This window comes from Antedon mediterranea, chromosome 3 (assembly GCF_964355755.1).
Source record: "Antedon mediterranea chromosome 3, ecAntMedi1.1, whole genome shotgun sequence".
NCBI lineage: Eukaryota > Metazoa > Echinodermata > Crinoidea > Comatulida > Antedonidae > Antedon > Antedon mediterranea.
In genome coordinates, this window is record NC_092672.1 from 4,082,090 (window position 1) to 4,101,569 (window position 19,480).

A 19,480-nucleotide genomic window follows, 5' to 3' on the forward strand; every position below is an offset into this window, starting at 1 on the left:
AAGTCAAGTGAAAATTGAAACTGGATTTATTCATACAACAGCAGATGACAAGGAAACACCCAGTTTACAGATCAACAGAAAAGACATTCAGAAAACAACAATGTATCTCCGGTAAGTAAATTGTTCTTTAAGCTTTTAATAATATTTAGGATGATATTTGGTGCTAGTGTACTTTAGCACTGCTACTCTGTACTTTGACATTACTGTCTTTTACTGTAGTACTGATTTGTTAGAATTCTGTAACCTTCCTTGAACATGTTGGCGGTGGGAAGGAAAAAACAATATTAAAACACACAGAAGGTACAATATGAGTCGTGTGTACTCCAGTTAGGAATGCAATACAACTGAGGATCATTTAATACAAATCAATTTGATGTGAAATTATTGTAAGGTAAAGTGGAGTCTTGTGTTCATTCTGAACAAAGTGGGATGAGCTGTTAGGAGCTCAAGGTAATAAGCCTTAGCACAATTCCTTTCCATGCTGCCTATCCTTCCTAGCATTTTCAGGTACTCATTTACAGCTGAGTTGACTGGTAGTTGTTTTTATCTGGAAATTAATTTGGGTCTTTCTGTATGATAGTTCAACCACTTGGCTACTAAACTTCAACAAATTATTATATAATACAGTAATACCACATTCAAAACTTGGGCTGAGTCATGTTGTTTCCTTGTACAGTCAGGATCCTTCTTGTTCCTGGCCAGGAACAAGAAGGAGCCTGTGAAATAAAAGGGTTGCAGAATGCTGGCTCGATAATGATCAGTGTGCAAAATATACTTTGACAAAACCCTGCTTGATAATGATTAATTGATTGCAATCTTTTTAAAAATTAAAAAAAAAGGGTACTTTTATATGTTTATAGCTTAACTTAAGTATGGTAGATAAAGAGTGCAATTAAAGAGGGAAACGGTTAACACACTGTTGTTATATTGAATTTCAGACTTAATATGATGTTAACAATTGTGATACAGATTAGTATAATCTATGTCATCAAATCAGCAGCTCAAACCAATTCTGAAGCTTGTAATAGCTGTTGTACAGCTGGGGTTCCTGGCATTCCAGGAAATCACGGAAATCCAGGTGCAGCAGGGCCACAAGGAATGAGTGGAGTGAAAGGAGAACAAGGAATGAAAGGAAATGATGGAAGCAAAGGAGAACAAGGAATAAAAGGAGATAATGGAAGGAATGGCTTAGATGGGATTCCCGGTAAATTAGGACCAAAAGGACCTCAAGGTATTGTTGGACTACCAGGTACAAATGGTGTAAAAGGAGAAAAGGGTGAACAATCTATTCAGCAGAAATCTTCCTTTTCAGTAGTTTTTACATCATCCCCAGGTCGTCATGACACTAGCCCAATGAAGTATGACACAATAATTACAGATGTAGGAAATCACTACAACAAAGAAACAGGAAAGTTTGTCTGTGCAATTCCAGGTATTTATGTTTTCCAGGTGACATCAATGAAATCAAGTGGTAGTGGTAAAATTTTAACAAGAATCATGAAAAATGGCAATATTCAAATGTCTGCATGGATGAGTGCCTCTGGGTATAATTCTGTAAGCACAATGGTGATACTTGATCTGGTATCAGGTGATCAAGTATGGACTCAGCCAGCTGGTTCAATCTATAACTATTACTACAGTAACAGTCACAGATACTGCTCATTCTCTGGTTTCTTACTTTATGCAGCATAAAGTAAACATATACAAATAATTGTAATGTTTTAAACAATTAATTTGCAAATAGGCATCTAGAAGTCAAAGTATATAAATGACACAAGCTAAATTTAATATTATATTATTTTTGCAATTATTGATTATTTCTGCTTCAGATGCAACAGTTTAGATGAATGATGTTAATTTTACCAGTTAAAAAATTATAGATATAACATTTATTTCATTTGAAGAACTAAATTGTTTAAATAAAATAATTAATATTAATATTCAGTATTTTAAGTAAATCTATGTTATGTTGAACTATGCAGGCGGTTCAATTTCTTTTGGCCTACTGTATTCACACTCAAATCAGTCCTAAATCAGGAAGGTTTTAGTAAATTCATCCACTACAATTCTAAGTTAATTAATGAAAGACTGTCAACACTCAGTAGTGGACCTGCAACTTTTAAAACAGGTTTTACACATTTATTAACCCATGGCTGGTAGACTGCACAAAGATTATACTTAGAAATCGGTATGGGTAACTCAATCAAAGCCTCTTCTTTTTTTTTTGGTTGAGTTTTGAATTCTTTCCTTGGCACACTTTACTTATAAAATTCATATGAATCGCAATATTGCTCATGACGACACCGAAACCAGTTTGTTACAACTTGACATATAACTTTTGAATAAAATACAAAACAGAACTGAACATACTTTTAAACTCTGTCTACACTATCAAACTATTTTAACAAATATAGTAATAGTAATATGCCAAAATATGCTCATCATATCCATATATTGAGAAATCAAATTTTGTTGTCACATAAACATAGTGTAGACAGAGTTTTAGATGAAACAATGATACAAAAATTATTCCGTGCCCAATTATAGGAATAGTATGTGGACTAGACTACACTACTTTAGAATACTTACGGACAATTCCCTAGAAATTGGGCGTGGTTTCCAGACATCATTACCGACACCATTCAATGTTAACTCCTGACACGTTTTTGGCAATTTCCTCTTCAAATAAACAGTTGGCGGTGTCTGTTTAGAGAGAACCTTTTCAAAAGACATACCGACAAAAAACTCCATTCTTTTTAATGTTGCTAGGCAGCTTAGTCTTGCACATGGATCTTTACAGAGTAACTACAGGAAAAAAAAGTGATCATAAAGAAAAATGCATAAACTACCAGAGACTATCGGGTTATCCAAGTTCAGGCTGTTTTATACTGCAATAAAGAACGTATAGTTTGATTATAAAGATAAAAACGTGGTATTATTAGGGAACTATCAATCTGCGACGATCTAGAAATTAGTTGACGTGTTGCCAAAACGGTATTCAAAAATGAGTGTTCAAAAAGAATGTTGAAATGGATCTGTGTGCACACAATAATATGGCATAAAACTATAGTAGCTTCGGCATAAAATTATAGTAGCTCCGAGTTCATTGATTGTCAGAGGAGAATTAAAAAAATTTAATTAAAAAGTAGTTTACTAAAAATGAATCAACTGTTACCTGAAGAATGACGTCCTGAGCTGGATAACTAACAAACGGAGGTAACTTGAATTCCTTATTTATAACCTTATTATACATCTCAATGTGATTGGTGGAACCACTTAACGGATATTTACCCGTCATCAAGCAAAACATTATAATGCCGAGTGACCACCAGTCAACACGATGATCATAGTCACCCATATTTAGTACTTCAGGCGCTGAAAAAATTAAGGTAGATGTTTAGTTGTCCTGTTAAAAAAAAACATTAAAACTATGGTATAAATTTGGAGACTATTACAGAGCAGAATTTAGATTTGTGACCATGTTTAATTAGCGGTGGTCGATATAGGATTTTTAAAAAGATGGTAGGGCCGGAAATCAACAAAAGGAAGCAGTTCTGTGCATCTCTCCTATTCTAGCTTACATTAACTATTAACTGCATACTGTATTAACTACGAATTCAGCATTTTATTAATCAATTTAAAAAACTGTCTACCTGTTGAACAACAAACAATTTTGGATGATATTATTTAAAGATAGCAAAATGATTCACTTAGCCTTATTAGAGATAATAATAGATATACAACTACCCACCCATATACATAAGTGTCCCACAGACACTGGACGTTCTGCCACCTTGCTTCAGCCATTTTGAAAGTCCAAAATCGGACAGAAGTATATGACCGCCCTCATCAAGTAAAATATTCTCCATCTGAAAAGAAAATATATTTAATACCCTTTTCTAAAATTTTCTAACTATTGATTAACTCCCATGCTTCCAAAATCAGAATCGGAATATGACCACTTTAGTAGAATAGTCTGCATTTGAATATCTGAAAATATCTATAAAAAAAGCAGAAGATGTTTTAATAAGATATTTTATAAATCTTGATTTTAATATAAATATTTAAAATTTGTTTTTCCAATACATACCTTTAAATCTCTATATATAATTCCTGCCCTATGTAAAAACGCCAAAGCCATCGCTATCTCTGCAATGTACAATCGTGTCGCAATCTCACTGAAAGCGCCCTCTAACAACCATAGACTATGAAGATCTCCATGAGTGGCATAATCCATTACTTCAAATCAGAACAAACAAAATAAATTATATTATTTGTTGAATAATTTTGTATTTTCAAATTGACTTTACCAATATTTTGTATTTGTTAAAAAAATAAATTGATTTTAAGTCCTTATCCGAGAAGACCACCAGGATTATGCCTTGACGATTTTATGTCCATGGTTGGTGGCGCCTCTGCCATAAATCGCTTGATCACGCAGGTCAGCTGATGGAACTCTCACATATATAAGTATGTCTTTATTTGTGTAAATAAAACAAATGTTAAAATAAAATAAATATATACATCATCATCTTAAATCCTGATATCTTTATCTGTCATCACACAGCTTACAAATTATATATAGATATCGATATCAATACATATCTGAATTCAACAACAGTTTGTCTAGGTATGCAGGTCACATAACAACATGAACATTGGAGAAATGTAATGTAACACCTAACTTGTGCTGTCTGTGTTTGTTATCAGATAAACATCATTATTACACAAAGTATACAGTGCATTTAATTCATCATGCTTAGGCTGTAAATCGAGCAAGATTTACAGAGTTTTCAAATTAATTATTCAGTTTTTAGCACAGTTCTGATTCAACTAGTACAGTACATATTAAATTTAATCGATTCTACAACTTATGGCTATGGTAGCAGGTAAAATTTGGCCGAAAAGTAAAAACTAAACTATTTAAAAAAAATCTTTTTTTGTAGTTAAAAGGGACTGAATATATATTTTGGAAAGATACAACCACAAAGAATTAATTAAAAAGATGATGGCTTTCAATTAACAATAATTTGGTTAAAGCTCTGTCTACACATAGTCAATATAGAAAGTACAATTGACTATGGTCTACACTATCAAACTAGTTTGATTTACCCAAATATGGTTGTGATATGCCTAAATATGGTTGATATGCCTAAATATGGTTGTGATATGCATAAATATGGTAGAGATATAACATCATGTCCATATATGGGTACATCACATAAAGTTTAGACATAGCTAAAAAATCATCAATAAAAAAAAAAACAAGGAAATAATAAAAAGAAAATTTGGCGAATTGACAGGTTTATGCAACAAACAATTTGTGTTCCTATTTTGAGCACATAAGTGTGCTCTTCTCTCTAAACCATTAAAATATATAGTTTTATTATGTTGTCAGGCTATGTAAGTGAACGTCTATGTCATCATGCATAAAACACTGTGTGCATTTAATATATAACAGTAACTGAATTTGGTAAATCATTTGGACGTGAAATAAACAAAGCTATAATTCAAACACAATCTTGGAGTAATGATACACTTCCTAAGATTGGAAATTAATTTGTATGAAATGAAAAACGACACCAATTGAAACACGGGAATTCGTTAATAACACTCCAGGGATAAAAATTACATGAAGTATTTACTGTGATCAACCTAAAAAGCAAAATGCTTATAATGTTGATAGTGTAAATCTATTTTGTCTTAATGTCAAGTTTATGTTTGCGGGACATGTTTTGCGAGCATTTAAAAGTCAACCTTATTTTTGCCTTTAAAGTATATAAAAGGAAGGAATAACAGAGGAATAAGGAATTATTATATTTACTCCATTCGTCCAATAATTTTGGATAGGAAACCCATACATTACAAACATTATTTTTTTACATAAACATATTAACATACATCAACTATCTGTAAACCGAACATCTCATAAAATCAAAATGTTTTTGTTTGTTTGATCATATAGAAAAAAGTAATACAACTTTTTTTTTTTTCAAATGTTTTACATACAGTATTCATAGCTCTAATGGCAACGCATATCTTGGTGGCGCTGTTTAAAATAGATCAATTTACAGCAAATACGACAGCGATATCTGAAATCCATCCATCAACAGAAAGAAGCAACAAGCCATCTGATAATTAGTGTACAGGTAAGGTTTCAGTGATAGAAAATCTTAAAGCAAATTAATTGATTGAGTAGAATATGTTCTCCCTTTGACATTTAATTTACTCAAACTAAAACAAAAGCATTGCAACATATTTAAACATAAACATCACTTCATACTTGTCCACTTTGCTATGTTATCTATTACCATCACTGATATAATAATTGTCCTACAAAAGGGTTCATTATCACATTGTACACCAAGTACACCAAATACTGTCAGTGTATATCTGTGGCCACCCAGGCCAAAGCGAAACTGCTCGCAAATGATCTATTCGCACTACTCGTATAGAAACGGCGAAAAAACCGAGGAGCTAGATCTTCTTAAAACAGACATATATGCCTATTGTGTACAAAAGATAATGAACTAAATATTAACTGGTTCCAAAATATACTTAAAAGCGTATTTAAGTTAGCACATTTGAGAACATTAATAAAATTGCCATAACTGTGTTTAAAAAAAACATGTAAAAAAGCTCACACATATGTATCAACTCACCTAAATAAAGACTTGTTTTACTTTGCCATGCAGCGTGGACTCTTACTATGAACGGATAGTGACCTATTGCAGACTAGAAAAAAAAAAAAAATTACAACAATAACAATTAATCATCACAAATAAAAAAATAAAAATCTAATATTTTTCCCTTTTGAGTCACAAAATAGTTCATGGCATTAATCCCACCATGGCAATCTAACAGCATAATGCTGAGCTCCGGAGATCAAAGGGTTTATCTGTGGCTGCGACACAATCATCATCAAAGGACTTTACGAATTCCTATCTAAGTGGCAAGGTAAGCTGAGTGTCCTGTTGATAGATTACTTGATCTCACCAGGGCATTGAACATTTTAAGAAGATGGCCGCTTTAGGTACTTGCAATATCAGATCATCAAATATTTCGGGTTCCCATTTTTATTGATTTCTGAAACCTTTAATAGTAAACTTTGAACTACCCGAATACCAGTCTTTTTTACAGTGCTACATAGGCCTCCTATAGCACCTTTTTGACTAATTTTGATTTCTGAGACTCTTTCCCTATAGGAAAATAGATAGCCTTAAGGAAAACATTGTACTATATTGTACCTGAATACTAGCCTCTTCCTTACACTGTCGTATAGCACCATTTCTTATCACCTGTACTTTAGACAGCACCTAGAAGAAGAAGAAATCGGTAATTAATCATAAATTCTATCACTTTCTCTAATTGATTCAAATCTGAGCTGTGTCAGCCAAGTGATAAAATATCAATAAATAATTGATGGCACACAAAAGGTGGAATTAATTAAAATTGATAAAGATGGTTTACTGTGTAAATTATAGGTCAAGGTAGTTAGAAATCAATAGTGTGTAACAAACATCTGAGCATGCTCACTAACCAATCTATGCAGGTGCATAAGTTAGTTTTCGGGAAATGAGAAATTTCAGTGTTAATTCACATTTTATAATGAATTTGTTTATTGAAAATTACAATTAATTACAATTACAAAAAAATGAATAATTGATCTAAAGTAATTTAAACATTTTAAAGACTCATTTTTTTAAAAAAGTACTGTTGAACTAATTGTTGACTTTTTCTCAGAAAACAAAACATGAATTAAATTTTTGACATTCCACTAGAATAGATAGTAATTTAATAGCACGAGTACGCACGATGGCGTGTGAGTCAGCTAACTAGTCATGCATGTAATATAGGATTAGGCAAATACCGACGTTCAACATTGATTTCTTTATAAATTATAAAGGCGGCATATATTCACTAATTAAATGATATTGACATGCAAAAAGACAGTGATTGATAAAAGTTAAATTATGCAGACCTTACAGAATATGTAATACAGTATAGCAAATTTAAAGTACCAAAAAACCATGTTTTATTTATTAACCCTCTTTTGGTATCCGACATCCAGTGGCGTAACAAAGAGACTCGAGGCCGCTGGTTTAAGCCCTCCGACGCTCAAGGCCTTGGATGTTTTTAGCCTTTTTCTAAATATTTTAATGCCCGTTTTTTTTCTCTGGGCACTGCTCAGGGGCCCCTGTAAGCTGCTTCCCCCCACCTGGGTTTAGCCGGCAAGCGCTCATAGCCGTCACGCCACTGCCGAAATCACCATAGATACAATGTATCACTATAGATAACTTTCACCAAGGATAGATTAAACAGTTTAAATAATTTTTACATTCATCCTAGAAATATTTTAATACTGTTTTTTTTTTAAATTAAAAAAGACAAATTAAAATTTAAAAAGACAAACTAAAATTTATAGTTGTGTTTATATTTGGTTCACGTATTTTGTAGTCTTATTTTCATGCTCTAACATTCAATAATGGATACAAAGCCAGAAATCGCATCAAAATGCAAAGAAGTATCAGTAATCCTGATGTTTTTCAAATCTCTAATTTCAATCCTTTTATCAACCATAGATGTCCACAGGGATTTGACAAGTAACTACGTCTAGAACCAAAGTTAATGAGAAGATATTGATAAATACAACTAAACCACCATCACTGCTTCTGTTGATGGATTTATTATAAGGCACTTCTACAACATATGAAATCATGCTATAATGCTCAGTTCAACAGCAATTAGTGCCCAAAATGCTTGAAAGCATATCAGTCGGAAAGATATACTGTACATTTTCCAATCCACCTGATTATTACTAAAATTGAGGAATAAAGGTTTGTATAGGACTTACAGACAAACAGACAATGTTTTTATACATTAAATAGGGGAGGATTCCGATTGTGATGTACAGTAATATAATATAATAACTTTATTGACAAACACTTTTGGATCAGTGGCAATACCCTCATTAGTGGCAACACCCTCATTAGTGGCAACACCCTCATTAGTGGCAACACCCTCATTAGTGGCAACACCCTCATTAGTGGCAACTCCTTCATTAGTAGTGCAGCCAACTTAAACTACAAAACTACAAATAAACATTATAAACCGAACAAATTTAAATAAAAAGAAAAAGTAATTACTTTTGGGAAAAAGAGATTGATAATAGGGATGTAAGAAATGGTCTCTCATTGCGGTGAACAAATTATTTATTAAAGTTGAATCTAGGCCTTATATATTATTTTAATCAATAATATAAAATTAAAAAAAAAAAAACAATCTATATATTGTCTGAATTTCAATTTCATTTGCCAATATTATTGAAGTACAGATACTGTATTCCATTCATCTATTTATCACATATCCAGATTTTGAAATATACTTGCTATTTATATATCTAACGGTAAGAATATATTAGTTTGAGCTTTTCAATCATTAACTCATCCTCATGTGTCTCTTACACATTTCAATTTAATCCTCTTCGTCATGTTTCAATTCTTAATTATTAGAGTAGCGCCGTCTACATGTTATTTTATCATTCCTTACATACAAATGTATGCTTTAATTTTCCATATAGAAATATATTAGTTAGTCCGTATGCGATAGTATACAAATAATAAATTTTTATGAGTGTAATGGTACAAATAATGGCATGAGGTGAATGATGAAAGGTTATATTTCAACGAGGCGAAATATAACCTTTTATCATTCACCAAATGCCATTATTTGTACCATTAAAAAAAAGTTTTTTTCGTACACAAAAATGTTTAAAAAGTACTATTAAACGATCGTTTAATAATGCGTACTATTGCATGCCATGTGACCCACAATCGTCCAATCAAATTAAAGGAATTTATTTAGGTGTGTGCTTTATCTATTTCAATAGTGCTCTAAAAGTTCCTGTTTAAAATAACAGAATCATCTAAACTATGGAATTCTCTACCAAACAATATAAAATCAGAACTCCATAATATGTCTTTGGCAACTTTTAAATCTTCACTATAGATAACATATATCTTTAACCTTTTTACCTTCACAATTGTAAATAGTTTTATATCTGTTTTCTTTCTTTTTGTTTTTCTTTTATATTTTACTTTTTTTGTAAATATGTTTACTGAACCACTTTGGAAATCAGTACATTTGTATTGAAAGTTTATTTCAGTTTAAAGAAAGAACAAATAAAAATAAATAAAATCTGAATAAGAAACCCTTGGAATATAAATACATGTACAGTATTCCTAAACAAAGTGTTCCACAATTGAATATGGTGCGAACAATGTGAATTACACTAATAATGACCCAAAGGTAGGATCTACTGTTGTGTAAATATATAAATTTGCATATTAATTATACTAACCTTAATAGCGAATATACTAGATGGTTCATTTGACTTGAACACTTTGAGAACCTCTCCATATGCACCTTTGTTTATGTGGCATTGAATCTACAGAAACGAGATAAATTATAATTACAACATTTGAAAAGAATACAAGATTTCTAAACATTTATTGTCTGAAACATGATAGCTTTAAATGCACTTTTGTGTTAATGTTACGACATTACACTCTCACATGTCGTAAAGACAACATGAAATTTACGTCGTTTATTTCTACTGGAACTGTAGGTACCATATAAACGATAATAACTTGCACCCAAGAAAGCAATTATGAAAGATATATAAGAAAGCAAGTGTAAGTTATACTGCTACATTGTATTATCAATGCTTTTAGCAGTATTTAACAAATTCTTGTCCTTTTAAGCTCTGTCTACACTATCAAACTTTGTGTTATGTAATATGCCCATACAGTAGATATGATGATGATGTAATATCACTACTATATTTGGGCATATCACTACCATATTTGTGCACATCAAACTAGATCGCTTTAGCAGTATTTAAAAAATTCTTGTCCTTTTAAAGATTTCTTTTAAAGATTACTACAGTATATTTGGGCATATCACTACCATATTTGGGCATATCACTACCATATTTGGGCATATCAGACAGGGCCTTACTTGTTGTTCTACAACCTCCTTAAGTACAATAAAAGCTGAACTACCATAAATGACACATTTCACCAAAAAAAATAAAACATACACATAATTAATAGAGAATTAATATATCTTACAATATAATAAAAAATAATATAAATATAAATAAATAAAACATTATAAATATTAAAAATAAATTAATATTGTAGAATTACAAACTAACATTTTTAAATATATTATTGTTAATAATAATAATAAATAAATAATAATATGTTTGATCATATAAATATGATATTATAATTTAAAATATATTTACAATCAAGTAAAAAATATGTAAAAATGTTTTATCAAATGCAGGGTGTCATTTTGTAAAAAAATCCCTGTTTATAGTTAAATTGTAAAATATACCATTAAATATCTATAAGCGACACTATACATTACAAATCCCTAATGTACACTGTCGTACATAATGACATCCGCAATTATTGTTCGTTAAATTTTTGAATGCAATTAGCAATGAAAATTATTATATTTCCTAAAATAACCTGATTATTTTTCCTCTTGCGGTTCTACAATCACATGAAAACTCACTGATAATTAATCAACATCTTATTACTTCCTTAGCTGAGGTAATTAACATAATTATGATCCAAACTATAAACACAGAAATAAAAAAAGTGATATTATTTTAATTTAAAGATGTATTGTCCCCCTGAAAAAATAATTTGTAAACATTTTTTTGTTAAATATACCATTTTAATGTCACATAATAGTTATCCACTTTGACCAAAAATTAGATCGAAAAAAAAATGTATTTACCTGAAAAAACTGTAATTTAAAGCAAAAAATAGTCAAATTGGCTGCCAGCAAATGGATTTTTGGTTAAATTTAACCATTTATTTTGTCATTTTATAAGTGAAAACGTTGAATTTTTTCTTTTTTTTTCTACGGAAGTGATTAACTTTATTAAAACTACAAAATAACCTATTCAAAGTCTGATTTAATTAATCTTCATTTTTCATGTTTTTAGGGGACAATACATCTTTAAGTTTATTAGACACAGTTAGTACGTTCAAGCATGGTGAGGTAATTATTTTTTCATCCATGATTCAATATACAGGCTATTTTTAGTTTTAGATTTTTTAGACTTTTTATTCAAAGATTCTTCTCCAAAAGCCACTTTCTTGTACATATACAAAAGAAACACTATTATGTTTTACTTTACTATGGCTTAAGTCAAGAGAGGGTACAACAATATAACATTTGCTTGTACACAGTTATGTAAACAGAAGAGAGGTCATGTTGAACCAAAACATCATTTATCAAAAGAGGAAACTATGAAATGGTTCCAGCAAAAGTATAGTATGATGGTGTTCTGCTTCCAGGCCAATAATTTCTGACACTGACTAATATTTTTCAGTCAAACGTCGACAGTAATGAATGCACACAGTTGGACCTACGGTTTATAGTTCTTATCTTATCCACCACCAGAACTATGAGTCGGCATTGAACCCCTGCTGATATTGTAGGCTCTTTAGGTACTGTAAACAGCGCCCCTGCCTTAACAGCTCAGCTATTTGACTCACTTACCCTGGTATATAAGCTCAAATTTTACAACATTTGGAGAGGCTTTCATGCTAAATTAAATCCAAGTAAAGTTCTGATCTAGGACACAGAATATGCAAGCAAGACCTTCGAATGAGATGTATTAGTCACTGGTTCGATGTACATACATATCAAAATAAAGAACTTGGTACACATTAAAAAAAGAGTACAGTAGGTGATGATCTCCTGGTGTGCTAATCTTGCTGAATACTGAATACTGAAAAATGCTTTATTTGTCCATTATCATAATATAATAACAATTAGAAATTCTTCTTAAAGATTGGCAAATCATCTTGTTCCTGTACTGGGCCTTCTGGGAGAACAGCTTTGAATTGAAGAGGTCACATCGTGTAAATAAATTATTAAAAATTGGTCCTACAAGGAAGTTTCTAATTATAGAAAAATGAAATATGAAAGATTTATCTTCTGCTGGATAAAAAAAAAAGCTGAAGAGCTAAAGATGTTAAATGCACATCATTTGTGAGAATAAGTAAATGTTTCCCAAGCTATGTGATAGCGCAATAGTGCAATTATTCATCTTAATAGACCACCGCTGCATAAATTTGTTCGCTGTACAAGAAAATTGCAAAATCTATCAATACACAGAAATTCCAAATGTTTTACTGAGAAGTTAAAAAGAAGTTATGATTTATTGTAGCATTCCAGTGTAGTTGTATTTAATAACTTAAAATTTAATATTTTTGGTAATTATCTTTAATTTAATTTATTTTTTTTGTTTTGCGTATTTTATTTATTTTGTATAATAATAGTTTTTTTTTTTATATACACATCAAAATAACTGTTTATTGTAAATTTATTTTAGTTATGGTCATGGGACTGCGGACTCTTGTAGTTATTGTAATCTTGTTTACCTTAGCAGTTCCTGGCCAATTCCTCTCTTATATTTAAAATTATGGTTTTTTGGTCAAATAAATAAATGAAACATAAACAGTTATAATATAATTTTAGCTTTTATTGAAGGTGACCAAACATCTGGTTCAATTTAGCCTACTTATTTTTTATTTTCTTTTGAATGTTTACTTTATACTGTTATATACTGGTATTCTAATTTCTAATTTCTTTCATATATCTACACTGTACTATATTATTTATCACTAAATTTTTGTTAAATAAATTGTCTGGAATTTTATATTTTATTTTTATTTTTTTTATTCAATACGCTCATCAAAATCTGTTATCACATTTAAAACTAAACTCAAAACTCATCTCTTCAGAGAAGCATAATCGCACGCTACTACTTGCACTGATCTTGGAAAACACAGCGCTTTGAAACCTTTGTCTCTTGCGCTTTATAAATGTTATTTATTATTATTATTATTATATAAATAATAATAATACAATAACACCCTATTCAGGGGACACCACTATTAGGAGACAGTTTTCTTTGAAATAAAGATGGGCAATTATGTTTAAACACTGCAAACCTTTGTCCGGGGGATATTCCTATTAAGGGGTTCATTCCTATTAAGGGGTTCATTCCTATTAAGGGGTTCATTCCTATTAAGGGGTTCATTCCTATTAAGGGGTTCATTCCTATTAAGGGGTTCATTCCTATTAAGGGGTTCATTCCTATTAAGGGGTTCATTCCTATTAAGGGGTTCATTCCTATTAAGGGGTTCATTCCTATTAAGGGGTTCATTCCTATTAAGGGGTTCATTCCTATTAAGGGGTTCATTCCTATTAAGGGGTTCATTCCTATTAAGGGGTTCTATGGTAATAACAAATAATAATAATAATACATTAAATATTTGTTATTTATACTATAGTATACCTGTTATTTTGTGTTCATTGTTTATATATTACTGTTGTCTTTAAACATTTATCTAATTTCGCTAAATATTCCGCAGTTCTATTAAACTATTTTCCAGTAATTGGCCAGATCATTCTTGTCTACTTCTCCATCATCTAAGCTGATCTTGAAAATCTCAAATAGTTATTAAAAGCACTTTTTCATGATTACGGCCGTAACATTTTAATCAAACGACAGCATTCAAGACTCTTGTATACAGTAACCTTAATTTCCGTACATCTTTCAAAGAAACCTAATTTTCAGAGAATTTGAACTAAATTGCTTTTTGTCATGAACAAATCTGTAGTGTAAATACCATTGACTTTAAATAAAAATGTCATAACTTATCATTTTTATATAATAGCAGTAGCAGTTTTTTCACAAAAAAGCTGGTCTTAAATTTATCAACTAATCAAAAGTGCTAATTTATATCTAGAGTATTGTCATAAACAAGCATAACTTTATACATATCATTCAAAAAAGATATATTGCCATCTTAAAAAATGTGTTAATAATGTTGAATATGCCATTTTAGTGCAACATAATAGTTTTTCACTTTCACCAAAAATTGGATTGAAAAAAAAAAAAATGTATTTACCTGAAAAACTGTAATATAAAGCAAAACATAGTCAAATTGGCTGCCATGCCAGCCAATGGGTTTTTGGTTGATTTTAACCATTTATTTTGTCATTGAAAACATTTTTTTTTCTATAGAAGTGATTAACTTTATTAAAATAACATATTCAAAGTCTGATTTAATTAATTCCTCATTTTTCATGTGTTTGGGGACAATACATATTTAATTAACAAAAAAAATTATTTTGGATCGGTGGAACTCACAAAATGTAGTGCAAAACAAAACAGAAAATGATGATACAATAAAGAAAACATAAAACTAAATGAAACTAAAAATATTTACAAGCAACTATACAATAAATCAATCAATCATTGGGAATAAAAAAATACTGTTTTTGCTAAACAGAAGAACATAAATAATTTTTACAGAATTTGTCAAAGACATTGTTTGATTTGTCGGAAAGAAAGACAGGCTCTCCTCCTCAAGAGGAAGAAGATTCGCATTGCTTTCAAGTGTAAAATTGATTTCAGAAATCTTTGAAAAAATCCATATTATATTGAAGAAACAATCAGTGGGGTATTGAGATGATAGCCTAACCAAGGTGCATGTCAAATGAGAGACGCCTTGAGTGATACTATCACCTGAAACGTTAGTAATGTCTGAATCGCATAATGAATTGCACATTAAAGGTAAAATCATTCAATATATAGAGGATGGTAAATATTAGTAATAAAATCTTTTTATTAAAGATGTATTGTCCCCCAAAAACATGAAAAATAAAGATTAATACAATCAGACTTTAAATAGGCCATTTTGCAGTTTTAATCAAGTTATTCTGAAAAAAAAAACCCCAAAATTATTAATTTACTTAAAACAAAAGAATTCACTTATTTTTAACCAAAAATCATTGTCTGACAGAATATTTTTGCTTTAAAATTACATTTTTTTTCACAGTATTTTTTTGTGATGTGATGTGGTATTAATATGTATGTGATATTGAAATGGCATATTCAACAAAAAATTTGAAAAAAAAAAGAAATTTCATATATCAATATATGGACAAGGAGCTTCTTATTGTCTCTTTTAGAAGTCTCCAGTTTAAAGTTACGTCAAATAATTATCTAAATATTTACCTCGTTGTAAGGAACGGTAAGGGGGAAATTTTTTAAAGCGCATCAGAAATCTAGGGGCATATTTTTAAATTGTTTATTAAGCAGTAACGGTAATACAAATATAGAAATCTATGCTTATGACCATTTACACACACAACGCATAGAGGACATGTGGGTAAGCGCATGATACAGATTATACATGGGACAAGCTACGCGGTCTTCCGCTTACCGTTACTGCTCGTCTGTGTAAATTGGGTTTTAGAGCTTAGGATGTGTTTTTCATAATATAATAACGCATATAATAAATTTGCTAGCCTGATATTTTATGCTAGGCTAGTAGTACTAAACTAAGCCTTGCACAGACGTGGACAAACTTCAAAATAAGAATAATATATTCACATATAAAGTCGTAGGTCTACTTTCCTCTGTAGTTAACATGAACAGTTTGAAGGAGACAAATGCACTTGATTTAAAATTTGTGATAGAGCAGGAATAGCGGCATTAGAATGTAATGTTATAAGGTATTTATTATTCTTTGCATTGCTAATGGCAACGATGTTGAAAATTGATCTCTGTTGAGATGGATAAGCTGCAAAATTTATAATGCAATAATCGGTGGGATTCTCCCGTGGGAATAAGCTTTCAGAAGGGATTTATAGGGAATGCATTTGCATGTACATTTAGTATCTTAGTACAGCTTGTTATAACTGAACTGTTAAATGCATTTATTGTTTAAGATTATTTGCAAACTATAAATTATAATTTTAACTAAATTATGTTTGGGTAATGCTGATGCTTGGCGTTGACTACCAGTATTATTATTAATCAAAAATAATTCAGTGAACATTTTAAAGTATAACCATCACCATATTGGTGCTTTCATAAATTGAAAAACAGTTCTCAAAACAGGTACACTATCAAACTTTGTGACAAAAAAATGTGGTGTGCCCATAGATGGACATGATGATGTCATATCATTACCATATGTGGGCATATCACTACTAGTTTGATAGTGTAGACAGAGCCTTATGCCTTTTGGCAGAATACACATGTATTGCATAACAGAGACAAATCTGCCATGTCTTGAAAAGATACGCCCACTTGGGGCAGAGTACACTGTTTAATAGGGGTCTTTAATGAAATTAAATGAAAAAGAGAAATAGTCCAATGTTGGGTTATCCAGGTATAAAATAGGCACGAAGTAGATAATATAAGGTAAAGTTTATGGAAAAAGGACTGAAAACCATTTGCAAACGACTAGTAGAGATACTGTATTTAGAGAAAATTATGTTGTTGAGCATTGTTCTTTTTAAAAACCTTGGCTTAAGGCACATTGTTTAAAACTACAAACTTCTGATGAAGTATAATTCATATTGCCTTAAGCTAAAATTGAATTGTCATTAGTGAAAATGAAGATTAAGAATTGTAAAATTGCACAACTTGTTTTTGGTACAATATCTTTAGAATTATGATTTATTAAAATGACAATAAAGATAAAGTTGAGTTATATCATGTACAACAGCATTAATGGAAATACTAAAATCAAAAACACTAATTTCACTGAAATTGGTATTAATTTATTTACCAAAACTGTTGGTGCTTAATATTTCATAGCTTACAGCTATTGCTAATGTACCTGTATTGGTACTTAGCGAAATTGGAATCTTAAAGAACAGAGCGTGTACAAATTGTCTTAAAACACACTAGTGATAACCAAATCACTGTATTAACAAAAGTAGCAGAAAAAGAATTAGTATAGTAGCAGTTGTTAAGCACTATGTAAAATTAGTGACATGGGAACAATTGGTGGTTGGTAGTCTGTGTGTTTATGAAATTTGTAAAGCTCTGTCTGCACAATCAAACTTTATGTGATGTGCCCATATATGGACATGATGATGTCATATCATTACCATATTTAAGCATATCACTACCATATTTGGGCACATCACACTTTTTTGTCAAACTGGTTTTGCTGAAGGATTCTTCTCTATTTTGCTATAAAATTACACAAAACAACACTGGTGACGTTACAGTACCTGGATAAAACGACATTAGCCCTCTCCCAATAAAGACAGTATAAACTAGTATAATACCCGCTCCTTTGGATAATGGAACCGTTCTCACATTTACCAATTATTTTCATTTAACAAATACACTATAACTTTTTTAATAGTATCAATTGCTTTGGAGTGGGCTATTTTTATCAAGGTACATACAGTATTTAATATTATAGCTAGGCATGAAATAGACAGTCCATAATTACTGTATAACCATTACAGAGTGTCAGTCACCTCATATGCTGGGAATGATTACATCACCTCAATAATTAATGTTAATGATACAAGAGAATCACTGAACCATGAAGGATGCTATGGATCACTTGCCAGTAAGTAAGCTCAACATGGCATATACTCTTGTGTACTGTATTTGTTTAATCATTATTTCCATATAAAAAATTAGCATATTTTATTCCCTATATTTTGTTAAAGTTCCAATTAAAAAATGCGAAATAGAAATTGTAGTTTTGTTTTCCTTTATATTTATTAGTTTATGTAATTTTTTTTTTTCGTATTTAATGTTATATTGGGGTGATTTATTTATTGGAAGTTTATCTAATTAACTAACTTGTTTATCATAATATTTTATTGTATATTATTATTACAAAATGATGACGCTACTACGTTGGATGGCTCCCTCATTATCCGATAGGGGTGCTATTTTATATATACGGATTTTCTTTTTTCGTAATTGTATCCTCTCTTGGGAAAGAGAGGCTATATTGTCGGTTTATCCAGGTAAGCAGGCACGAAATAGACTATGTTGTTATATAAATAGAAATTAAAATGAATATGAATGTATGTATGTATTTAGGATAATTGATTTTTTAACAGAAAAGATCAAATAGATCCAGTATGATAATAATCACTGCTTTACTGCGTTCAATGTTTGACTAAGTAACAGCAATACAAAATATTATTAGAATATGCATGGGTGTGCATTATAACGATTTAAAACCATTATAACCTTGCACTATTAAACTATAAAATATTAATACTGTACATTGCTATGTTAAGAGTGAAAAAGTGGTCTAATGGTAGGGTGCCTGGAATATAAGCACACGTATCAGGGTTTGAATCTCATTGATCTTTTTTCACCAAATAAAGTTCTCTTAATAGTACAGCACATTGCACAACAATTCAATTAAATAATGTAACTTCATTTCACAAACTGACTGATATAAGAGTGATATTACATCATCGATCAATTCCTGTCGAGACATTCATTCAAATCCCAGGGGAGACAGACATATTAATTTCTTATCATAACTTTCAATTATTTCAATTATGTGGCACAATGTTTGCAATTCAGACCATAGAAATT

General features: G+C 30.6%; 2 protein-coding genes across 2 annotated transcripts in view; one reads left to right on the forward strand and one right to left on the reverse strand.

Moving 5' to 3' along the window:
* The window catches only part of LOC140044584 (ribosomal protein S6 kinase-related protein-like), a 29,886-nt gene that overhangs the window by 6,926 nt on the left and 3,480 nt on the right, over positions 1-19,480 (reverse strand). Inside the window, exons 3-9 of the mRNA XM_072089155.1 lie at positions 10,361-10,447; positions 7,248-7,316; positions 6,663-6,735; positions 4,091-4,239; positions 3,752-3,869; positions 3,176-3,375; positions 2,590-2,805 (exon numbers count right to left, since the gene is read on the reverse strand). Of these exons, the coding sequence (XP_071945256.1) occupies positions 2,590-2,805; positions 3,176-3,375; positions 3,752-3,869; positions 4,091-4,239; positions 6,663-6,735; positions 7,248-7,316; positions 10,361-10,447 (912 nt within the window). The remainder of the gene's footprint in view (positions 1-2,589; positions 2,806-3,175; positions 3,376-3,751; positions 3,870-4,090; positions 4,240-6,662; positions 6,736-7,247; positions 7,317-10,360; positions 10,448-19,480) is intronic.
* LOC140043396 (complement C1q tumor necrosis factor-related protein 2-like) lies at positions 58-1,870 on the forward strand. Its single transcript, XM_072087898.1, has 2 exons — positions 58-111; positions 939-1,870. Exons 1-2 carry the CDS (start codon positions 101-103, stop codon positions 1,690-1,692), a joined length of 765 nt encoding a protein of 254 aa, XP_071943999.1. The 5' UTR covers positions 58-100; the 3' UTR covers positions 1,693-1,870.